Raw genomic sequence first — 24548 nt, 5'->3', positions numbered from 1 at the left:
GGAGGCGCGGAGTGTGTATGTGTGTGAGGGAGGGAGGGGGGTCGTGCTGCTCCCACGCGTCGTCACGCAACACACACACACAGGCTTTTGGCCACTCTCTTGTTGATCATCTCGGTGTGTGCCGCGCCGTCCGCCATAGTTCTCTCCTCCAAGCTGGGATACATCAATTTGGGCCATCCCTCTCTCCCTCCTCCCGTTTTCGACCCTCTCTTCGCTGCTCAACTCCAGGCATCTCTATCGAGGGCGCAGTCTCATTGCCCACATAGCATAGTCTCACCCACGCGTGGGCACCTATATCCGCGCACGTGTCCGCAACACCAGCCTCTTCTGCCTTTGCTGCTTTTCCATCCTTCACTACCACAGCCCTCTGCTGCTCGTCCAGTACACCATGGAGCCCCCTCTCCACGCCACGCTGCACGCCAAACCGCGGGCTTCTTGCAGTAAAGAACCGCGAGCAGAGACGCTTCCGCGGCTGTGCGCGCGCCAGCAGAATGTGCACCGCACCTCGAAGCGCGCCGCATGGCTTGACTTTTTGTGCCGCGTCGACATCCTCTGGGCCATCCTCTTCTTCGCCCTCCTCGCCACTGTCGGCATCTGCAGCGCCGTCGTCACACAGGCAATCGTCTCCGCCGCGGTGCTCGAATCGTGGCGCACGCTGCACCACTTGCACGCCAACATCATCAGAAAGCGACTGGATCAGCAGATAAGTACCGCGTACAACATGGCCGCCGACCTCATGTTACTGCAGGCGCGCTACCCATTTCAGATGCAGTCCGAAGACACGCTCGCCACACTCTGCTCCATCCTCGCGGGGTACGACAAGGACATGCTCCTCGCCGCATTATCTTTAGTCTCCTTCGAGCTCCGAGAGACGATCACCTGCATGCATGGACTCACTGACGACGCGTTGACGGACAGCCTCTTCGGGTATGTATCCTACAACCACACCGTCAACGCCACCAACTACGTCGACAAGGATACCTATCGCTTCCAGCGTCCGCTGCGCATGGCGATGGAGTGGCCATCTCAAGCGCGCAACATCTCGAACTTTATAGACGAGAACATGAACGCCGTTCCCATCTTCGCGCTCGTCAACGAGCTGGCGGCCGGCCGCAACCCCGACATCGACATCCGCAACGCGTGGCGTGTGAACCCCATTCTTCCACACCTCATGGAGCTCAACGTACCAGTCGGCATGGTGTACGGGAGCCCTACCATGCCTGTGGCCACCCCCATCACCGACTACGCTCTCCTGCACATCAACGGCTCGAGGCTTCTACGCGAGCCCGACGGCACGCACCACATCCGTGCCCGCATCGCACTCTTCGTCAACCAAACCCTCACCAACGCCGACCCCGCCATCATGTCGAACAACTGGGGCCAGCACTTTATCAGCTCCGTCATCCACACGCCGCTGGTCAACACCAGTGTTAGCTACCTCAAGGCCAGCGATGTTCGTGATCCGCTCATGCGTGCCGCACTCAAGCACGTCGACCTCGCACAGCTGCAGAGCGAGGCCAGCAGGAGCACTGTTGACTTCCAGCACAACGGCGCACCCGCGATGGTCACCGCGTGGACCTACACGACGTCCAAGGGCCTTTGTCTGCCTCTCGTCTACGCCAGCGTGCAGGGGAACATCACCGTGCCGCACACGCTTATCCGAGATATGGGCAACGGCATCACGGTCGCTGCCGTGCTCATCTTCACTCTCATTTTCTGGCGCCTCATCCACCGCACCATCTCGCAGCCTCTCAACGGCGTGCGAACGAGCATGCTGGCCAGCGTCGAGCACGGCGACCGCCAACTCTATTATCCGAGAGATAGCAAGCTAGTCCGCTTCACGGAGGTCGATGCACTCATTCAAGCACACAACAAGACGATGCAGCAGCTGCGCGATGTCGACGCCTTCATTCCGGAGGGACTACGACTGCGTGTCACGGACGACTCTGCCTGCCAAAGTGACCATGTCCCTACGCGGCGCTTCTCATGCTTAATTCATAATAGCAAGCCGCAGAAATCGAAGGGCATGCAGCTGTCCTTGCACCTCTCAACTGTTGTATACCTCTCCATGAGCGCTACAGCCTCTACCACCACGGACCCATTTTCGTCGCTGCAGCGGCGAAGCCTCGCCGAAGAGCAGGAGTCCCGCCAGATTCGTGGTCAGCGACTCATCGCGGCGGCCGAGCAAACAGCCCAGGCAGCGAACACCGCCAACAGCGGCCCCTTCCCCACACCAGCCGCACTGACAGCATTCATCACCGCCGTGCACGAGCTGTGCCACACGCACCACGGCACGCTGCATCGCCTCTGCCCCGACGCGTGCGTGCTGCACTTCAACAGCGCGGTGCGCGCACACCTCCCGCGTGGACCTGGAGACGCTAGCGCGGCGGCGGCACCAGCAGCGGCGCCCCCTGCACCCGCTGTGAGGCATGGTGTCCCCGCTGCACAGTCGGCACCGCAGCCGAGGCCACCGCGTGACACGCGGCAGGAGGAGATGAAGCGCCGCGCTGCGCAGGACGCACGCAACGCCGCTGCCTTCGCACTGGACCTGGTGAGCTGGACGGCCGCGCAGAGCGGCAGCGGTGACGGCGCACAAAAGGACGGCGCGGCGGCCATGCCGGACGTGCGCGCGCTGCTGGACACGAGCATGTTCACGTGCGGGCAGTACCGCCCCTCCGGCAGCGAGCAGACACTGCAGGTGGCGCTTGGCCGCGACGTGCAGCGCGATCTGGGCCGCGTGCCGCAGCGCATCGGCGTGCGCGTGGCCATGACGGAGGAGACGGCGACGCTGCTGCGCGCGGACAACGATAGCGGCGGCCGGGGCCGCGGCAATGTGGACGTCGGCGTGCGGCAGATCCCGGTGGATGTGCTGCGCACGGGCCGTGCGGGGCTGGACGGCGATGTGGTGGTGCTGTACGAGGCTCTACCCGGGCGCGTGGCCGGCGACGCGGCGTGGCAGCTGTACGCACGCTGCTGCTGCGACGGCTTCGAGCACATGCTGCGCGGCGACTACGCTAGCGCGCTGGCCGCCTACCGCGGCGTCGCCGAGATCGCGGACCTGGAGCCCGGGCTGCTGCCGGCGGCCATGCGTCGCGAGGCGGTTGCCAGCGCCGTGACGGGTGGTGCCGTGTCGGTGCAGGTGGCGCGGCTGATGCGCGAGTGTGAGCGCCGCGTTCGACTGCGGATCACGGAGCGGCTGTGCAAGGTGCGCTTCTGTCCGCTAGGAATCGACGCAGTCCTGCGCGACTCGAAACCGCTGGGTAACGGAACCGGAGCGCTGTACCCAGGTGTACTTTCTCCGACGGAAGGAGGCGTCGGTGTACCTCGAAAGGTCTGCGGAAGGGATAAGAATCGCAGGGGCTTTTCACGGACGTCGGCGCATCAGTTTCCAAGGGTACGGGAGCGCTATGTTTTAGCAGTGAAGGACGGCATCAGCACTTTCCGTTATGTAGTGCCCTCGATGCCTTCATGGATGCGCGACGAGCATGGGCTGTACTGGCATATTGCACGTTGCCCAATGAACAACGAGCTGACCCCAGAGTTCATGTGGCATAGAAGGGTGTTGGCACTCGGCTCGGCTGGAGCACTGTGCTCCGTCAATTACTTAATATATCGTGAGGTGCACCCCGTGGTAGCCAAGGTTATCAGAAATGCACCACCGGGTCCTATGTCGGACGCACTGCGCAGCGCCACTCCCGTCTGCGCGCCCTCCTCACGCCAAGCGGCTGCGGTGCGGCGGTTGATCGAGAAGCACCAGCAGCTGAGCCATCCGAACCTCCTCTCCTTCCTCGGCTTCTCCGAGTCGCTTGAGGGTGGCGTCATGCCCCTATGGGAGTTCAGTCCTGGCGGTACGCTGCGTGAGCTCATCTTCCGCTATCCAAATGTGAAGCCGGTGACCATCAATCGCTTTGGCCTTCAAATTCTCACCGCTCTGTCGTATTTACACGAACGGGGAGTAGCGCACGGCAGCGTGCGCCTCGACAACGTGCTCGTAAGTGCGGATGGGAAGTGCCGCTTAACTGGGCACTCAGGCGACAATGAAGCGGCACGCGAACTCTTCTACATGCATCAAACGTGCTTCATAAGCCCCTTGATGGCCACTGGAGCGCTGCCAACTCCACAGTGCGACATGTTTTGCATTGGTCTCGGGGCTCTCGAGGCACTAACAAAGCAGCCGGCGTGGAAGTGGGCAACTGGCAATGACGGGCAGCCACTCGGGACTGCGGCAGAGCTCTCCGAGCTGATGAAGGCTGGCGGGACGACCTTTAGCAGTGCTCTGACGCAGGGCCGTGTCGTGGTGAATGTGGATCCACTGAGAGGGGCAAGCGTGGTCGGCAAATACAGCAACCGTGCCGTTGAGTCCCTCATCCGTTGCCTCTCACTGGACCCTGCCGAGCGCCCGACTGCGATGCAGGTACGGGAGGCGAGCAAGGAAATGCTGCTGCTGGCCGGGCTCACGTTGGAGGAAGACGAATTGGCGGCCTCTATTTGCCGCTGATGGTGCGTGATTGACATTGTGGGGGATGACGTAGTTGGCAGAACATGCTGCTCGATAGCTGAGCGGAGAAGGCCACTGGAACAGCTCGCAAGGGCTTTTGCTTCTATCTACAAGACCTCCACGTCACGTGACCTAAGTTCGGGGTGGTGTTGTCTTGAAAGGCAGCAGGGCTCCGCGGGGTATGCCTTGGGTGAAGGGTCCCTTTGAGTGCCACGTATGCATGCCCGCTTTGCCAGCAAACACCATAACGTGTTCTTGTTTGTTTTCTCGTGCTTCTCTCGCTTTCGTAACTTGCCCGCCAGTCGCATCGACGAGTGTCACTGGATAGCTGTGCAGAAGCAGAGAGATGCACATGCGGACACGGGAAGGGAAGGAGAAAAGGGGGCGCTGGCTGTATCGTGACTACATCTCTAAATTTCTGTTTCCTGTGTACGTTCCTGTTCGTTTTACGGCTCTCCAGGTTCGACCCACGCGCAGCCCGCAAGTAGTGTGCCTGGGCAAGCCTCTTCCTTCCTTCCTTCTCCTCCTCCGTCTCTTTCCTCCGTTTTATTTGTTATTATTCACTTTGTCATTTCCCCGAAGTCCGCTGGATGTTGGTGTCCCTCTTGGCCAGGCGCGTGCGTTTTCGTGCCGCATGAAACTCTCTCTATATATATTCATCTCCATCTCTCTCGAGGTGTCACTGGAAAAACTTTTTTTTAGGGGGTTCGGGGTCCTTTGCTCACTTCTGCGTTTTCCTTATTATTCTTGGCACGAACCCTTTCACCCCGTAAGACGTCTTTTATTCGTTTGGCTCGTTGCGTGAGTGTGTGTGTGTGTGTGTGTGTGTGTGTGTGTTTAGAAGTATACTTATACGCATGTCGATGTCTATGTGTGGGCGCGTGTGCCCGTGGGCCTGTGTTTCGTGTCTTGTCTTGGCTGTGCGTTTATACACATCCCACCTCTCTCTCTCTCTGTATCCCTCTTTTCTTTTCTTTTGGTGCCACTGCACACACACACACACACACATACCCTCCCCTCTGCTTTGCGGTCCATGTGCTTCGTGTCCCCACATGCCCATCTACCCTTCTATTTTTTTGTTTTTACATCTTCTCCCGCGTTGTGGCTCCATCACTTCCACGCATTTGCCGTGCTGCCCCGTCCTGTTAGGCTTATGCCATCTTCCATGCCTCTCTTTTCGCGCACACACGCCGCCGCGCTTCGGCGCACCTCAAGAGAAGTACACAGTCAAGGAAGCTACCCGCTCTCCTCTGCCTTCACCCTCTCTCTCTCTCACACATGCCCGCCATCAGTGTCGGTGCCTACCTTCGCCAAAAACAAGGCAACAAAGAAACATACACTGCCCGGTATTTTCTATTTCTCTTTTTACGTCCCTTGTGAGAGCAACAGATCAACTGCACCCACCTCACCCCTGCCTTCCCCTTCACCCTGCTCCACGCATCTCAGGGTCTCCCCTACTTACGCCCTGCCTCTCTTCCTACACCGATTTACTCCTTGTCCCTCTCTTTTCTCACGCTGCCTCTCTTCTTTCGAACTTCTGCTTTTCCTCTACCCTGCCCACCTCCTCCACACACACACACACACACACACACACACACCGCTGGCCCTGCATCAACATCTGTGCTCTCCTGAAGACGTGACCCGGTGCGTTCTAAGCAAACCTTTTCGTAACTCTCATTTTTTGCTTCCTTCGCCTTTTTCTGTTCCCCCCTCCGCTGCCTCATAAGAGGGGTGGAGGGGGGATGGGGGCCTGCGTCAGTGCGCGGTATCGTTGTCCAGCACCCCACTCTCTCTCTGTGTGGACGCCAAGTAGTCCCTATCCCCCTGCCAGTGCAGAACCGCTTCTGTTGGTGTCAGGGCCAGGTGCCTACGACGTGACGGTGTCAGAGCGATGTATCGCTACTGATGCCGGCAGTCGGGCCCTGGGCGGCGCTGCGTCGGGGCGACCTGCGGCAGTCGACACGTGTGTGCCGTCGATGTGGCAGGCGAAGCGTCAATGCGGCTCCAACGTATCCCACCCGGCCCTCGCACTGCCCACCTGGTGGGAAGCGTGAGCTGTCCCAAGCCGTGCGCCAGGTGGCGGCCGGCACAATGGGAGCTGCTGTGAGACGACCTTGGAGGTGTGGGGCGGGTAGCGCGTGAGGCAGGGGCTGTGCCTTCAGACGGCTGTGGCGGCACTGCTTTCACGCCCGTGTCAAGCGACTGCCTCGCGCCGGGCGATTGGGCCTGTAGCAGGCCTAGTAGAGTGACCCCATGTACTACGGCAGGATGGACACGCTGCGAGAGAAAACAGCACTAAGCCACACCGCACGTGTCCCCCCCCCCCTTCCCTCCCTGAGCGTTGGCATCGAAGGGCGGAGAAAGGACTCCGCCCCGCCCTCCCCCTCCTATCTCGCATCTCCGCCAAGCTCCTCGCCCGCTCACGACCCGCGCTTTGGTGTGCGCGTGTCGGTGTGCGTGTGAGTGTGTACCGCTGCGATGCAGGTGAGTGCAGGCGTGTGGGAGGGCGCACAGGCACCTGTCCCACACCCTCTTCTGGCACCGCTGACTGCTCTCCGTCTTTCTTCTGGATTGCCTGTTAACCGTCTCCGCTCTTTGCTTGGGTGCGGCAGCGCCGCGGGGGCGCGAGGCGGCGCCTGAAACACGCCGTCACACGTAATCCGGCCAGCTGCAAACAAAGGAGTGGAGGGAGCGTCATACAGGAATGGAGTTGTCTCTTCACAGAGGAGTGCTGGCCGTCATCACCGAAGCGCTGCGACCCTTGCCCACCCTGCACCTCACACAATCCCCACTCGCCCACCCTCTCGATCTCCCTTCGTAGCAGCGGCTACTCACGACTCGCTGACGCCGACAACGGCCCGCGTGCCCTTCATTTCTCGCCTCGGGCTGCCACGGAGAGCGCTCGTCTCGTCCTGGGATGGCCGCAGCACACATAGCGCACCGACGTGGCTCCCTCGCCTCAGCCACTCACATCCCACAGCATACGCCCGCAACTGCGCGCTACGAAGCCCCTCTTCCGAGCAACTGGCGAGCCGTTGGCGGGGTCTCCACGTACTGTGTCGAGGTGCGTGCGTTGGTAGCTGGCTGCCGGGGGTCGGGTGCTGCCGTGCGCGCCGCAGCCGCTCTGTTTGACCGGCACAGCCCCTCATCTCCTTCTGCGGGTGTCTTCGCGCGCTGTGGCAGCCCCCCTCCCCCTCCCCCTCCCGTGCTCTGCGGCATCGTAATGTGTTGCCTGAGCGTGCAGTGGGGGGCTGCCGCTGTGTCTCCACTGCGCTGCGCTGAGGATCCCTTTGGCAGATGAAAAGGCAAGGAGTGCTGCTGGATACGTGCGAAGATCGGGAGAGGTGGTGGTTGCCTTACGACTCAGCACCGGCAAGAGTACGCCTGCACTCTTGTGCGCGGATCCTTGTGCTTCGAGTTGGAAAGGGCGAGGTGGTAGTCGCCTAACCCACCACCACCGCCGTCACCGGCTTTCTCGGTGTTGTGCCTTCTCATTGCCAAAGGCCGCGCCCGGCCTGTGCTTCACGCGTTACAGCAGTGACGCTGTGCTGTGCAGCGGATGACGAAGCAGCGGTCTCTCTCTCTCTCTGCACAGCACTGCGTACCTGCACCACCCCCGCGAGCTGGAGGCCATCAAGGCACAAGAAGCAGCGGGCAGATCAGTGAGGCACTGAGACTCAGCGATGGCGTTGCGGCTCACACGCACGGAGTCGTCTATCATCCGGTGCAACGCATGCACTCCCAGACGCAGAGCACGCAGGGGACGCGACGGCGCAGCGGTGTATTCTCTCTGTGGCCTCTCATGCTCCCCTTTGTGTTCTACTCGCTGCGGGACCTCGCCGCCCCCGTTGCGCGCGCCCCTGCACCCCTGAGCTCCTGCTACGCGCGGGAACAAAGATGTGCGCTGCTCGGCTTTCCCATCTCGCCTCGGCACCCTCTCGCAGCTCCCCTGCAGCTCGTCCTTTCTCGCCACTGTCACCCTCTATATCACCACCTCATCCACCCTCTGCCCTCCGCGTGTCTCCTGCTATTGCGCGCCACCAGCATCCTCATCCACGCACCCCCACCCCCGGCTCTCTCCCCTCGCTCTCTCTGCCTCCTTTTCGCGTTAGCTTCGACACATCGGGCGGCTCATGTCAAACCGATCAGCCGATAGCTGTCCTCGCACCTGTCGAGGGCAACAGCGCGAGGAGTACCCCGACCACGCCAGCAGCCACACGATGACGGTAGGTGCGGCGCACACGGCCAAGCCGACGGCGACGTCGCGGAGTGCAGAGCAGCGCCCTCAACGCCAGTCGCACTCGCAGCCGCGCCGCACCGGATGTCTTGACGTACTCCAGACCATCCGTGACGGCGTCATCAAAGCAGTGTGCGTGATCGTTCCGCCCGGCGGCATTCTCTCTGGCGCCTTCAACATGGCGAGCTCTTCCATCGGCGCCGGCATCCTTGGCCTACCGGCGGCGACCGACTCAGCAGGCATCATCCTCGCCATGATCCTCCTCGCCGTCATCACGTACTTCTCCGTGTTCTCCATGTACATCCTGGCACTCGCATCGGAGAACACGCGCATCAAGACCTTCGAGGGCTTGGCGCGCTGGCTCTTCCCGGCGAGAAGGTATGCCTTCTCCTACTGGGCCGCGTTCGTCAGATTGTTCTACGGCTTCTCTGGCTGCGTCGCCTACATCATCAGCGTGGGCAACTGCCTTGGTCCCATCTTCACCGGCGCCGCAAAGCAGCACCCCGACAACAGTGCCATCCAGTTCTTCGCCACCACGCAGGGCAATCGCGTGCTCACAGTCATCGTTTGGCTCTTCGTGATGCTGCCGCTGGTTATTCCGAAGCACATCGACTCGCTGCGCTACGCCTCCGCCATCGCGGTGACATTCATGGTGTACTTTGTCTTCGTGGTTGTCGCACACAGCTGCCGTAACGGACTGGCGGAAACGTCCAAGCACGTGGAGCTGTCCGGCAACCAGGTGGATGATGACAAGCTGGTGCACAACACTGTCTTTCTTTTTCGCACCGGCAACTCCGTAATCCACTCCGTCGGCATCTTTGTTTTCGCGTACGCGTGCCAAATAAACGCGCAGGAGGTTCTGTGGGATTTGAGACCCGAGATTCGCACGACGAAGAGCTTCACGCTGTCGGCGTTCATTGGGATGATGCTGTGCACCACCCTGTACGTGCTGGTAAGCGTGTTCGGATACTTCGACTTTGGCAGCAAGAACCTGCTCGGCAAGTCGCTGCTGCTCATGTTCAACCCGTTCGAGGAGGCCGACATCATGATCGCCTACGTTGCCGTCATGATCAAGCTGTGCGTTGCCTACGCGCTACTCACCATTGCAGCGCGCAACTCCCTGTACTATCTGATCGGCTTCCAGCACCGCTACCGCAACCGCACCGAGGCGGGCGGCGCGGAGGAGCTCGACTTTGTCGCTGGCGACGCCGACGCCACCGTCCAGCAGACCGCGAATTTGCCCGCGGCGGTGACCAACAGCGACGTTGTCCAGTCCGGCAAGCTCGACGGGGTGGACAACAACCACGGCATGGAGGGGACAACGAAAGGCCGCAATGCCTCCCAAACCGTCGATGAGGACTACGAAGCAGGTGAGGACGTGGACGAGGAGTGCGTGGACGGGACCGCAGAGGACACGACGTACGTGGACAACATCCCGTTCTGGCAGCACCTGCTGGTCGTGCTTGTGCTCTCCGTCGTGTCGCTGCTGTGTGGCCTATTCATCCCGAACATCAGCACCGTCTTCGGCTTCGCCGGCTCGATCAGCGGCGGCTTCATTGCCTTTATCTTCCCCGCGCTCTTCGTCATGTACTCGGGCAACTTCACGGTGGCGCAGGTGGGATGGTTCACGTACCTGAACACGTACCTGCTGCTGATCTGCGGTGTTGTCGGCATTGTCTTCGGCACCGGCGGCACCATATACGTTACGATCTAGGCGACCGGGGTGTCTGTTGTGGCGCACCGCGCGAGCAGTGGTGTGGGTGTCTGCTTTGGCCACTCTCAACTTCTTTCACAATCTGCAATCGATCTTCGCTGTCGTCACGCTGACCGGAGGCGCATTCAGCGGAAGGCGCTCTGGCGGGCTGCATGCATTGCCGCGTCAGAGGTACGCGAACATCACGCTGCCTCCCCTCTCTTGTTGGCCGGGTGCAGTGGGCCGACGGGCAGGTGGAGGGGTGTCCAGCGCTACGTGTGGCAGAGAGCGGCACGGCACTGCAGGACGAGCATGAAGCCGCATGTAGCGCCGGCACTTCAGCATCCTCCAAACGGACGAGCGCCCAGAGGCAGCTGGGGAAGGGGACAACGGGCGGCGGCCAACTCGCCTTCGGTCTCACTTGTCTTGTCGCTGCACGACGCGTCTGGAAGCATGCGGTGTCGACGGAAAGCGAGTGAGCGCCTATGCCATCGCAGCACCTCTCGGCGTGTGCGCACGCGCGGGTGCACGTCTCTCTTTGCCCCATCCCACCCCCTCTTTTCTTTGTTTTGCGTCACTCCTGATAACGCTACGAGCCTCTGCTGGACTTAAATAAGTGCGCGTCTCCGTATGCGCTGACACCAGTGCGTGTATCTCTTTGTTCTCCCTTTCCGCCTTTCTCTGTGCACGTGTGTGTGCGCATCGCGGCCAGTGCGTGTATATGTGCGACTGCATGAGTGAGAGATACAGAGCGTGCTGGCGTATGCGGCGGGCGAGGTGTTCAACCTGATGATGTGAAGCAGGGGGAAGGGATGGTGTACGGTCCGTGGGGTCGCGCTTCTCCTCTCGCGTCCTGCGCTCGTCGTGAACACTCCATCTGCGTTGCGAATGCGCTCTGCCTCGCCGAAGCCCGTTTTGTCTGTCTCCGCGTCGCTACGCAGGCGCGCACGCAATATTGATCAGAATCAACCACAAGCAGCAGCATCACCTTCATGAGCCGTCGCTGTGCCCACCGCCCTTTCTTCCTTGTCCTGCCTCCTCACCACCACATCGTCGAGTGTGTACACATACGCATATACGAGGTGCTTCTTGTCTTCTCCCTCCTTTGCTTCCCTTGACCATTTTGCTTTGATCCGGCTTATCGGCCGCTCCTGTGCCTGCCTGTCTGGCGGGCTGCTGGTGCCTCCGTGGCGACGTCTTTATCTTGCGACGGTCTTTTTCTTATGCTTGTCAGCGTTGTTTCTGTGTTAGCCTGAGCGGGGAACTCCCCAGCCGTCGTGCCGAAGAGAAGTCGTGGAAACCAAGACGAACGGCAGTGGCCCTCAAGAGCCGCATCGATGGGATCCGTAGCGCCTTGTGCTCGCCCTCAACTCCCCCTCTGCCTCTGTCCCCTTGACAGCCGCGAGGCACGCTCTCCCGCCTCCTCTCATCGCATGTGGACCCCACCCACACCTCACACGCCGAAGTACCCTGGCCGCGAGTACTCGCACACACACACATATATATATATATATATATATGTATGTAGGGCACACTGTCCACACCTCTCGCACCCCATCAAGAGCGAATGGGGCAGTACACACCTGACGAGTGGTCGCTGTAGCGGTGCTGCTTCGCTGCATACCCCCCGATGCCACGCGTCGCGCTCGGTGTGCGCGTGCCGTGCTCGGGTCTGGCTGGGCGGTCGCACGGTCACGGTCTGCGGACCCGGTGGCGAGGGGGTCTCCCTCGACGAGCGCACCCGCATCTCCGTGCAGATCGCACCCGTGGGCACCCTGGGGGACTTGGCGCAGGCGCCAAGGACGACAGCGCGGATGCAGGCCACGCTGGTGCACCGGGCACATGTAGCGACAGCAGAGCCGGGCTGCGTCTTCTGCGCAGCCACCACCCCCAGGCTACGGCAGGATACGTGCGGTCAGCCGACAACGCAGCCGTCGCGGTGACTCGCAGGCGGCTGCTGGTGCACGCGGGCAGGGCGAAGGGGTGGTGCACACAAAGGGGTGCGTTGGAGGCGAGGCCTGTGACTGCCGCTTCGCGTGCAGAACCACCAAGCGAGCCGTCAGGCGTCCGGAGGGGCTCCGCGGACATTCGCGCGCATGTGCGCACCGCTGTCCCCGGGTGGCCATGCGAGGCCCCCAGCACCGTTTTCGCTCTCCACCTCTCGCGAGGGTTGGAAGGAGGGACGCGTCTGTGTGCGCCTGCCTGCCCGCCTGGCGTCCCCCCTCGAGCACTGCGCTCCTTCCACTCCCTACTGCCTCTGTGTGTGTATCTTGGTGCACTCACCGGCAAGGCAGTCGCAGCATGCACAGCTGCTGCGTGCTCGAAGGGGACGGTAGCGATGCGTGGGCGTGCGCGCGTACACGTGCAAGCGCCCAGAGTCTGCGCTCTCTTTCCTTCTGTGTGTTTCCCGTGCCGTCTCCTGTCATGGTTGCGGCCAGTGGATCTGCTCTCAGCAATCACGCCACTATCCTGAAGCACGCTTCACTGTCCCTCTCCCACAAGCGGATGCGCGGCCAGCGGAGGAGCGCCCTCCCCCTTCATTGCCGATTTACCCCAACCAGATCTCCCGACGCTCTTCCTCGCCCGCAGACACTGCTGCCGCTCTCGGGTACGGGACAAGAGCGGCTCACCGGCCAGCAAGAAGAGCAGTGGCAGGCGTGGCGTGCTGCTGGCGTGTATTCGCCGCGTTGGGGTGAGCCTTGTAATGGTCGGCTTTACCCTTTCCCCATTCGTGCAGCCGCGTGTGTGTGCAGCAGCCGTGGACAGCTGACGCACGCTGCATGCTGAGCGTGGAGAGACGACCGTGTGGCGCTACGAGCAGGGTACAGAGCGCGTGCACCCGACGGCAGCCGCTGCCATGTCCCTGTGTAGTCAGCGGGCCTTTGTGATGCGGTTGGGAGAGGCACTAGCAACCCTGCGTTCGAGTTGGACAAAGGCTGCCAATTTCGGGGACTCGTGGTGGCGTCGCGCCAGCCTCTGAGACCCTCAACTGTCTGCAAGGAGGCACCGCCATCGGGTCACAAAGCAAGCCAACGAGCTTTATCCCCGTGCAACCGCATCATCTATAGCAGCTGCTATGTGGGCCCGATGGCACACAAGCCCCAGCGGCCGCTGGCAGCCGCCATCAAGCACCCGGACAGCTCGCATAGCGTCCCTACGGCCACCTTGAGCAGCTGCAGTAGCTGACCAGCGCTCCAGCTGACAGCGAGGCGCTGCGCCGGTGAGATCGCGTACATGGGCCCACTCTCTGCGTGGATTCGGTGAGACGGCCTGGCGCGCCGCATCTACTGCGAACTGCCGGGAGCATGCGTCGTCGGCGGCCAAAGGGCGTTGTGCGAGCTGTTTGCCCGGGCGCTGGCCTGCGACGCCAGCCCCGCAATGGTCGCCGCTGCGCCGCGCGAAGGAGCTGCTAGAGCGTCTGAAGGATGGCGGAGAAGTGTTCTGCGATGCGGTAGTGAGGGGTGGCGTTACTGCTAATTTCGAACTGCTTGGCACAGTCGCTGCGATTGAGAACCACAGCGAGAGTTCCAGGAGCGCGGCGCGGAGGCTGCTTTCCACGCATCCCTCTGTGCGGCCGACGGCGGCGACGGTGCGAGACGTCAAGGAGGCAATGCGTGCAGAGAGTGGCTTGGCGTTTGAGCAGAATGAGTAGGAGTGCTTCTGTCTAGCACGACTTCGCGACGTCCCCGACGCGACGGCAAGGTCGGTTGCGGCTCAACTATGGCTCGTGGTTGTATCCCTCGATCGTGTTTTTTTTTGTGCTTTTCCCGAGCTGTGATGATGCAGATGCGTCACCTGCACATCTTGTGTGTGTGCCTGCTTACCCTTATTGCCGTTAGCCGCGCCATCGACACTTGAACGCCACGCACAGGCGCGGCTGACGTATTTGTTGGGGGAGGGGGGAGGTGCGCAGCGGACTCGCGAGTAGAAGGGTCTCCCGCCTCTCCATCGGAGGCTGTTGTGTTTTTTACTTGAAGCTAGTGATGTGTGCTCTTCGAGCGTGCGTTCGCCCCTGTTGCGCACCCCCGCACTCACGCAGCCCCCCGAGCGGAAACGATGGCCATGCGAAACCGAGCGCCAATGTACAGACAGCCTCTGTGCGGCCTCTCGGCCACACCGCTGGAAGAAGCCCTCTACACTGCTGGATTGTGCAAGAGGCCTCGTTTCTTTTTCGTTGCTGCAGCGCGTGCACGTGTGTGTTGTGTTGGCTGGGCATGAAGTGCGCCACCGCGGGAAAGCAGCGAACAGTGGAGAGGGGGGAGCGAGCTTTCTCCTCCGCCAGTGGCTTGCATCTGTCATCTACTGCTGTGCCTCTCTAGGCCTACTCCCCTCCTCTGCCTATGTCGCACTGGTTGGTGAATGGCCTCGACAACAGCTATGAGTGTTTATGTCGTGCTCTCGGGCAGCAGCGTAACCGGCTGATATACCTGTTCGCTTGTACCCCCGCATGATCGAGTTTTCTTTCTGCTTTTTGCTGGAGTACTGGGTGTGTGTGTGTGTTTGTGTGTGTGTGTGTGTGTGTTTGTGTGTGTGTAACCCTCCCTCTTTATAGTGCCCCTCGTCTCGAGGCTTGCGCCCTTCTCCCTCTCCTTCCCTGCCTATAACCCGATTCCTGGCCCTCATTTTGATTCCTGGCGGGCGTTGTGGCGCTAGGCGAAGAAGCCCACCATGATCGATGTAGGTGTGTACACAGCACACACACACACATGTATATATCACGTTTTGTGTTGAACATGTGTGTATGTGGGCGTGACGCCACATCCCCATTTCTATCGTGCATGTCTTCTTTTCTTGCCTCTCCCTCCCCAGCAGAGAACGGAGAGCAACCGCGTGTGTCTCTGTGTGCCTAAGCGATGTCGTCTGCCTGTGTGAAGGTTTATCCGAGTGCGCGTGCTGTATGTTGTCGTCACCGCTGACTCACTGTATGCGTACTCTTTTGGTTTGGCTGCGTTTATGGGCGTCCATCTCGTTTCCATTCCCTTCTCTGGCCTCCCCCCCAACCTTTCGCTGTGGTTGGCATCTCATACTTCGCTTCCCCACTCCTCCCGTCGTCCCCTCCAGCCGCTCCGTTTTTCCTGCTTGTGCGAGTCTTCCTGTACGCCTGCTACGCCATGCGTACACCCCTCCCTTACTTTCCCTTGCACACCCGAGCGCCATGCGCTATGCGCGCTGGTGCAAACTTGCATCCCCCAGCCCTTCTCTCGCCATCGGGTTGCGGCGGCTGTCTCATGTGGCTCGTGACGCACGCGAGGGCCGCCCGCTCTTTGCGCGACATTGCGCAGCGGCACTCCCCCATCAGTGCCGTTGTGGACGCCGCACATCCCTGCTCTCTCTGTGATGCCGCTGACTTACCTTGCGTGTTGTTTCTCTCCCCCCCCCACGCAACAGCCAAGGCCAGCCTGTCGCAGCTATCGCCTCTGCGCTGCTCCAGAGTCGACTCCTCTTATCACTCCTTCCCCTTGATCATGTCCACGCCGAGCCCCCTTGTTTTGTTTTCAGTGCTCCCCCTTCCCCCCTCTGCTTAGGTCCATGCCTCCCCCATCCTGCATCTCACCACGAACCCTTCCTCTTGCAGGCACTGCGACTACATTGCACGTGCACGCATAGTCATGCGCCGTTGCTGAAAGTCGCACGCGCAGCACGTCACGGCCCTGTCGTCTATCGCTGCTCCTTCGCTGTTGACATTGCTACCACCACTCACTGCACCCTTTCCTCGCTGGTCCCAGGCTTCTTTTCGTTCTCTCAGACTCGCCCTTTCCTGCCCAAGCGTCTACAGGCAGCGGCTCGGCAAGCTCATCGCCTTCAGCACCGTCAGCCGCAACGCCAGCGTCCAGCTTGCAGGATACGCAAAGGAGTGCCTGCGACTCGCCGGTGTCGAGGCGACTCTCGTGTAAAACCCGGTGACGACGCAAGGCGGCATCGCGCTTTCGGGCCACAAAGATGCTGTGCCGGCGGATGGGCAGAAGTGGGACACACAACCGTTCACGATGGAGAAGGACGGCAAGCTGTTTGATCACGGTGCATGCAACATGATGGGTCCCCTCGCCGTTGTGATGGCGCTGGTGCCGAAGTTCCTGTCGGTGAAGCGCGCGAAGCCGACGCACGCTGCCCTTTCGCAGAATTAGGACCAGTATTGCCGTGGCATGGCGTATCTGCTTACGCAGCTGAAGGAGAAGGGCCCCAAGGGGGCCGGCTGCCTCATCGGTGCGCCGGCGGACATGAGGGTGGTGACCAGCAACAAGGGCTTCTGTGAGTGGCACGTGGAGATGCAGGGCAAGGTGATTCACTCCGCCATGGCGCTCATGAGCACGAGCTGCAACGCCATCGAGTACGCCGCGCAGATCATCGCGGAAATGTGCGAGACCGCGCTGGACATCACGAAAAGCACCGCACAGGAGAGGAACTACAGCTGCTCGCTCGCGTGCATCTCCACGGATGCCGTCGTGGGTGGTAGCGCGGTGAACACGGTACCGGCGGAATGTGACGTTGTGTGCAGCGTGCGCCGTCCGCTTGGGTATCTCTGAGCGACAGGAATGAAAGCCTAGGGAGTCGCCTCTCCTGCGCCTTGCTTCTCTTGATCGTGCGTTGCCGTGCCCTTTATCGCACCTTTGGCCTGCCCTTTTCGCTGTTTGGCTCTCTCTCTCTCTCTCTGCTCGTGCACCGCCGCACCTCTCCCCCTCCCCACACACGCACGAACACCCTTCAACGTGTTTGAGAGCGTCCCGAACTCCCCGCGCCTCCCTCCCTCTCTGCCCTCTGGTCTGTCCCCTTCGTTTTTTCGGCTGGGTTCTTCCGTTTCGACCCTTCTCACGCACACACCAATGCGAGGGTGCGGGTGCTGCAGCCCCGCTGCTCCCCCTTCCGCTGTTCCTTCCGCGTGTCTCTCCCTCACCTGGGCGCGTCTGCCGTGGGCAACTGCCGGAGACAGGCCCGCTCCGCCATTCGAGCTGCAGCAGCAGGCTGTGCAGGTGTGTGAGCAGAGGGCGCTGGCAAAGTGGTAAGGCACAGGGGAGGTATGTGTGGGCGGGAAGAAGAGGTCGAACGCGTGCTGAGAGAGAGCAAGCGAGGGCGGCGGCGGCACCGTCGTCACGGCTTCCCCTCCTCTTCCTCTTGGTTTCTCTGTGAAGGACCACACTATGGCTGTGAAGAGCTCAATATGAGGTGCGAAAGAAAGTGGTGTAGCTGTCTCGCTCGCTCGCTGGCTCTATTGAAGGTGGAGGTACTGATCCGGCTTCGATAGAACGGCAGCTGTCATCCACACACCTCACCCAAAGATCGTTGTGCCGCGAGGAAGAAGACTTTCCGAAGCTGTCGAGATCCTGTTGGTGCGTGCGCACACGCTGCCTGTCACCGCATATGCCTCAGGGATCGTGCTGGCTCCAGTGCCTATGTGTGTGTGGGTGTGTGTGTGTGTGTGTGGGGGGGGGGACAGTGTGGCTTTTCGTCCTCCCTTCCACGTGCTTGAAAATGACGGATGCGTGATGTGATATGTAGTCAGCAACGCCGCACCCCCTGTGGCAGAGCGGCAGTGACGGGGGCAGGGGTGGAAAACGCACGTGATGCAGCCTGGACATGGCGCAGCTCTGTCCTCACGCCGAGATGGAAACAGCGCACGGAGCCACGGAGCTGCACCAGGGCAACTCATTGACGCCGGTGTCGCTTCGCTATGCACTCGCCGTGGGAGTACATATTGGGAATGCCTCGGCTGGCCCTGAGCAGAGGGGGCACTGCCTCAGCTGCTTGTGGCATCGCCAGCGACTGGGTGCGCGCGGGGTGTGAGAGGGATCTCGATGGAAGACGCGCCGCCTCATGTGCATACACCCTCCCCACCACCCCTCACACACGTGTCTGTGCTAAGCCGGCATCTGCTGCGCATCGCTCAATCTTCTCTGTGGGTGGAGCACTGTCTCTGGGGTGAAAAAGCTGAGAGCCTTCCGATCTCCCCTGACACCGGCGAGTTGAGAGAGCGACGCGGGGGGGGGGGGGGGCTCATTCCGTGAAACGGGACGGTCAGGCAGCCCTACCTGAACCTGCTCTGTAGCGTCCTAACCTTTTTTGGTCTTGAGGCGGTGACGGATACGGCAGCCTACCCCAGTGCAGAGACGCACAGCGCAGACGTGCTGTCTAGCCATGATGTTGCTGCACGGCAAGCGAATCGGCCCCCCCCCCCCACTGCGCCTCCACGAGTCGGCGCTAAACCACGGAAGCGACTCTTTAAGATGTGCGGGCCAACGAAGCCTGGGACCTCGGCCCTCTGTCTTCCGGCAGCCAAGACGAACACGGTTGGTGGCGCATGCCTGTCCGCCAGTGTTGCAGCGCAGTCGCATTCTTGTCGCCACACCTGAAATAGTGGCTAACGAGATCTGCTGTGCGCCCCCTGTTACCGTCGGCTCCTCTCCGCATGTGAGGTACCCCTACCCTCGAGGTGTGCAGAGGTCAGGTGCCGGCCTGGTCATCCGCTTGATCACTTCCTGTCCACCGGCAGAAACGAGAGATGAGTAGGGTGACACTGGTGGCTAGCGTCTGCCAATGCTGCGTGTGTAACAGCGTTACAGCAGGCTTGAAGGAAACAATACGTATGGTGGTGCGCCACCCTGTGTCGCTCTCTGCCGATCAAGAGCGATCGCGGCTCGCGCGCAGCAGCGGATTTCTTTTCGCTCTCCCCCACGCACCGTCTCCACCCCAGCCACCCAGCGCTTCAGCCAAGCGAGACGGTTTCGCCGTTGTCCTCGTCATCCTCGTTGGTGTGTGCTCGGGGTATCCCCCCTTGCCAGGGAGAAGCACATTGCATCAGAAGCCTCCATCTCTGCATATTCGCCATCTGCTCTAGGCAAGTATCACTGAGAGTGCGGAAGTCCAAGGCGCAAGCGGAGGAACGCAACCTTATGGTGCATTGCGGGGGAGGGCGAACATATTCGCCTCTCACACGCATGCATACACGCACACGCACCACGCTTTAGCTGACAAGTTACGCGTGCCCCGCATCCGCCAGACCAGTCGGCTCTCTCTCTCTCGCGCTCCGGCCCCCTCCGCCTCCCCCGCCCTCACTTGACTTCGTCGCTTCCTTGCCTTTCCCTTGCTCTCGACTCTCTCGGCATCGCATCCCTCCTCCGCCGTCCGTCGAGCCGTCCCCAGCGGTACCTATTTGTAGCCTCTTTCACCTTGGGCTCCCGTCTCCCTCTGCAGGCACTTTCTACTGCCGTCCTCGCCCTTTCTTCGCTTGCCGCTCACCCCACGCGCATCTCCTTCTACCCACGCACCACACGCCACCATTTTACGGGTCCCACAGCCTGCGATGTCCCGTCGCCCCAGTATGCGGGGCGATGGCGCACAGCAGCCATGCAGCCATGCCCCGTCCGCCGCCAAGGACGCTCACCGCGCTCAAGACCCAGCAGCGCCGCCGTCGCACTCGCAGCCGCGCCGCACCGGATGTCTTGGCGTGCTCCAGACCATCCGTGACGGCGTCATCAAAGCAGTGTGCGTGATCGTTCCGCCCGGCGGCATTCTCTCTGGCGCCTTCAACATGGCGAGCTCTTCCATCGGCGCCGGCATCCTTGGCCTACCGGCGGCGACCGACTCAGCAGGCATCATCCTCGCCATGATCCTCCTCGCCGTCATCACGTACTTCTCCGTGTTCTCCATGTACATCCTGGCACTCGCATCGGAGAACACGCGCATCAAGACCTTCGAGGGCTTGGCGCGCTGGCTCTTCCCGGCGAGAAGGTATGCCTTCTCCTACTGGGCCGCGTTCATTCGCTTTTTCCACGGCTTCTCCGCCTGCGTCGCCTACATCATCAGCGTGGGCAACTGCCTTAGTCCCATCTTCACCAGCGCCGCAAAGCAGCACCCCGACAACAGTGCCATCCAGTTCTTCGCCACCACGCAGGGCAATCGCGTGCTCACAGTCATCGTTTGGCTCTTCGTGATGCTGCCGCTGGTTATTCCGAAGCACATCGACTCGCTGCGCTACGCCTCCGCCATCGCGGTGACATTCATGGTGTACTTTGTCTTCGTGGCTGTCGCACACAGCTGCCGTAACGGACTGGCGGAAACGTCCAAGCATGTGGAGCTGTCCGGCAACCAGGTGGATGATGACAAGCTGGTGCACAACACCGTCTTTCTTTTTCGCACCGGCAACTCCGTAATCCACTCCGTCGGCGTCTTTGTTTTCGCGTACGTGTGCCAAGTAAACGCGCAGGAGGTTCTGTGGGATTTGAGACCCGAGATTCGCACGACGAAGAGCTTCACGCTGTCGGCGTTCATTGGGGTGATGCTGTGCTCCACCCTGTACGTGCTGGTAAGCGTGTTCGGATACTTCGACTTTGGCAGCAAGAACCTGCTCGGCAAGTCGCTGCTGCTCATGTTCAACCCGCTCGAGGAGGCCGACATCATGATCGCCTACGTTGCCGTCATGATCAAGCTGTGCGTTGCCTACGCGCTACTCACCATTGCAGCGCGCAACTCCCTGTACTATCTGATCGGCTTCCAGCACCGCTACCGCAACCGCACCGAGGCGGGCGGCGCGGAGGAGCTCGACTTTGTCGCAGGCGACGCCGACGCCACCGTCCAGCAGACCGCGAATTTGCCCGCGGCGGTGACCAACAGCGACGTTGTCCAGTCCGGCAAGCTCGACGGGGTGGACAACAACCACGGCATGGAGGGGACAACGAAAGGCCGCAATGCCTCCCAAACCGTCGATGAGGACTGCGAAGCAGGTGAGGACGTGGACGAGGAGTGCGTGGACGGGACCGCAGAGGACACGACGTACGTGGACAACATCCCGTTCTGGCAGCACCTGCTGGTCGTGCTTGTGCTCTCCGTCGTGTCGCTGCTGTGTGGCCTATTCATCCCGAACATCAGCACCGTCTTCGGCTTCGCCGGCTCGATCAGCGGCGGCTTCATTGCCTTTATCTTCCCCGCGCTCTTCGTCATGTACTCGGGCAACTTCACGGTGGCGCAGGTGGGATGGTTCACGTACCTGAACACGTACCTGCTGCTGATCTGCGGTGTTGTCGGCATTGTCTTCGGCACCGGCGGCACCATATACGAAATTGTTTGAGCGAGGGCGCGCCGTTATCCCGGCGGCTTTTCATGCGTTCTCCCGAGGCATGGACGGCGAAGGCGCTCTTGTGTGCGTGCATCAAAGGAGATAATGTGAAAAGGGACGGATAGCGCCCTCCACCTGCAGCTTCGCCGGCTGACGGGCCATGGTGCGTGAACGGCCGTGTGCGTGTGTGTCGCTCTCCTTCGCATGTAGAAGCGGGGACTGAAAGCTCACGGTTGGCGTGTGAATGTCTGCACGCCTCTGTGCACGCACACCGACGGCCAGCAGACCAAGATAGAGAAATTAAAACCTTTTGTTTTCTGCCACCATTTTCTTCTGTACGTGAGGTGATCACTATTGCTCACGCGGCAAGCTTTTGGATCCCTCTTTGTTTTTTTTTTTTCAGAAAGCTGCTGCGGTGGCGCTCGGCGTCTGGCAACGGCGTGTAGGCCAGCGGAGATGTATGCAGGGGCGAAGTGGAGAGGACCGATTCCTGAATGCTTCCGACCCCACCCTCTCAGTCTGCAAGTGCTTGGACCTCTAGCAGGTCCGCTTTGTGCATGTAGGCGTGTGCGCACGCGGCTTGAGGGGTGAGGGGGGAAGGCAATACACTCAGAGATCCGCCCTTTGCCTTCCGACCCTCTGCCTCCGCTTGTCTTGCCTCCCCCTCCTCATGCACCCCTCTCGACACCATAATGCTAACCGAGTCGGTTTTGTTTTCCCTTTTCCGCAGTATGTGAAAGTAAATCGCCTGATGTGCGGGCGTGTTGTGGTGGCGTCGTGTCTGGTGCACGTGTATGTGCACCTCGCTGCGGTTTTTGTTTAGCCTTTGGGTCTTTTTGTGGGACGTTTGATGCGACAGTCAGTCATCCTCCGCACATCCGAAGCTGAGGTGGATGCTCCTTGCCCCGCACCATCGTCAACGTGTAGTTTTCGCTTTCTCTTGCTTCCTCCTCTAAAGGTCCTCGTAGCGTCCTGCTTGGCGGAGTTTTGTAAAACAAAAAAAAAACGATTGAACGTATACCTTCACTGAAAATGTTAAGATGGCAGCAGCGCCCGTCGTCGTCGTCGTCGTCTTGGCCTTAACTGTTCTGGAAGGCAGGGAGCGGCGGTCTGACGGGGCTCGAAGCGCCCCTCTCTTCTCTAGGAACTTGAAACATCACATCTTCCTATTCGTTAATTGACTCTCGAGAGGGCGCGAGTGCAGATGTGAGCAGGGCGCCTGCAAGTGAGAGAGTATGTGCGCGTGTTGTGCGCGACAGAATCACGCAAGCCCGTCTGCTCTCTTTCCGCACAGAAGCGTCTCCCAGCTACCTCCCTCTCCGCGCACCCACGTCCGTGCAGCCCATCCCCTCGCCTTGGTGTGTTAGGCCCCCTTTCCGCCCACGTGCGCAACGCTTCTCTAAAGGTACCGCGTGTGGATGTGGATTCCCATCGCTGGAGAGCATTGAGGCACATGTTCAGACAACCATGAGCAAGAGGCGAGCAAGTGTCATCGGGTGAAAGAAGCAGCAGCTTGTGAGCTGGACGCAAGCAACCCGCGGCGCGGTGCAATTAGAAAGGCTGAAGGGCCCGACCCTTGGTCGTGGCGTGCTCATTCGCCTCTAAAGGCTTGTGTATAGCCCCCTTGAGGTCATGATGAGCACGTGCAGTAGGAGGGCTGCTCGTTGCAAAGAAGAGGGGCGAGCCGGGAAGCCGGAGAAACTGACAGGAGGTCCGCACGACCCCAGCACCGACAATGTCGCCAAGTGCCTTTGTTGTGCGTTTTCCCATTTTGTTTTCTGGCTAGGATGCGACAAGGACTTTGGCAAGGTGCGGAGAGTGCGCTGCGGTCTCTCCACATGCGGTAAAGTCGAGTCCGAATCGAACACCTCCACGTGCGCACAGAGTGAAAAGTCGTATGGTGAGGCAATGGCAGCCTCTCGTTGGTCTTACCTCTCTTCCGTCGCATCGAAGTGGTGCCTCCCCGGTGCTGAACACATGTAGCTGATCATGCCCGCATTCCCCCTGCCAACGCATGCGCCTGTGCCACACGCGTCGTGTGTAAGTGCATCGCCTTTCTCACCGACTCATCGATCTTTCTTCCTGTTGTCTGTTTTCTAAAATAGCACTAACTCGCTGGTGACAGGGGCTGCGTCAGTGCGCGGTATCGTTGTCCAGCACCCCACTCTCTCTCTGTGGACGCCAAGTAGTCCCTATCCCCCTGCCAGTGCAGAACCGCTTCTGCTGGTGTCAGGGCCAGGTGCCTACGACGTGGCGGTGTCAGAGCGATGTATCGTTACTGATGCCGGCAGTCGGGCCCTGGGCGGCGCTGCGTCGGGGCGACCTGCGGCAGTCGACACGTGTGTGCCGTCGATGTGGCAGGCGAAGCGTCAATGCGGCTCCAACGTATCCCACCCGGCCCTCGCACTGCCCACCTGGTGGGAAGCGTGAGCTGTCCCAAGCCGTGCGCCAGGTGGCGGCCGGCACAATGGGAGCTGCTGTGAGACGACCTTGGAGGTGTGGGGCGGGTAGCGCGTGAGGCAGGGGCTGTGCCTTCAGACGGCTGTGGCGGCACTGCTTTCACGCCCGTGTCAAGCGACTGCCTCGCGCCGGGCGATTGGGCCTGTAGCAGGCCTAGTAGAGTGACCCCATGTACTACGGCAGGATGGACACGCTGCGAGAGAAAACAGCACTAAGCCACACCGCACGTGTCCCCCCCCCTTCCCTCCCTGAGCGTTGGCATCGAAGGGCGGAGAAAGGACTCCGCCCCGCCCTCCCCCTCCTATCTCGCATCTCCGCCAAGCTCCTCGCCCGCTCACGACCCGCGCTTTGGTGTGCGCGTGTCGGTGTGCGTGTGAGTGTGTACCGCTGCGATGCAGGTGAGTGCAGGCGTGTGGGAGGGCGCACAGGCACCTGTCCCACACCCTCTTCTGGCACCGCTGACTGCTCTCCGTCTTTCTTCTGGATTGCCTGTTAACCGTCTCCGCTCTTTGCTTGGGTGCGGCAGCGCCGCGGGGGCGCGAGGCGGCGCCTGAAACACGCCGTCACACGTAATCCGGCCAGCTGCAAACAAAGGAGTGGAGGGAGCGTCATA

General features: G+C 60.9%; 4 protein-coding genes across 4 annotated transcripts; all 4 read left to right on the top strand.

The window, feature by feature from the left end:
• Positions 1–388: 388 nt before the first annotated feature.
• Positions 389–4498, top strand: LMJF_31_1830 (protein kinase-like protein; the record flags this gene model as incomplete). The annotated part of the gene is made up of 1 exon (XM_001685117.2): positions 389–4498. The coding sequence occupies one exon, from the start codon at positions 389–391 to the stop codon at positions 4496–4498; it is 4110 nt and encodes a 1369-aa protein (XP_001685169.2).
• Positions 4499–8631: 4133 nt separating this feature from the next.
• AAT8.3 (amino acid permease) lies at positions 8632–10449 on the top strand (the record flags this gene model as incomplete). The annotated part of the gene is made up of 1 exon (XM_001685116.1): positions 8632–10449. One exon carries the CDS (start codon positions 8632–8634, stop codon positions 10447–10449), a length of 1818 nt encoding a protein of 605 aa, XP_001685168.1.
• A 6122-nt stretch (positions 10450–16571) lies between these two features.
• Positions 16572–16952, top strand: LMJF_31_1810 (acetylornithine deacetylase-like protein; the record flags this gene model as incomplete). The annotated part of the gene is made up of 1 exon (XM_001685115.1): positions 16572–16952. The coding sequence occupies one exon, from the start codon at positions 16572–16574 to the stop codon at positions 16950–16952; it is 381 nt and encodes a 126-aa protein (XP_001685167.1).
• Positions 16953–19723: 2771 nt separating this feature from the next.
• Positions 19724–21487, top strand: AAT8.2 (amino acid permease; the record flags this gene model as incomplete). The annotated part of the gene is made up of 1 exon (XM_001685114.1): positions 19724–21487. The coding sequence occupies one exon, from the start codon at positions 19724–19726 to the stop codon at positions 21485–21487; it is 1764 nt and encodes a 587-aa protein (XP_001685166.1).
• Between the last annotated feature and the right edge of the window lie 3061 nt (positions 21488–24548).

This window comes from Leishmania major, chromosome 31, assembly GCF_000002725.2.
Source record: "Leishmania major strain Friedlin complete genome, chromosome 31".
NCBI lineage: Eukaryota > Euglenozoa > Kinetoplastea > Trypanosomatida > Trypanosomatidae > Leishmania > Leishmania major.
The sequence above is the reverse complement of the archived record's forward strand: the minus strand, read 5'-3'. Positions and strand labels throughout refer to the sequence as shown.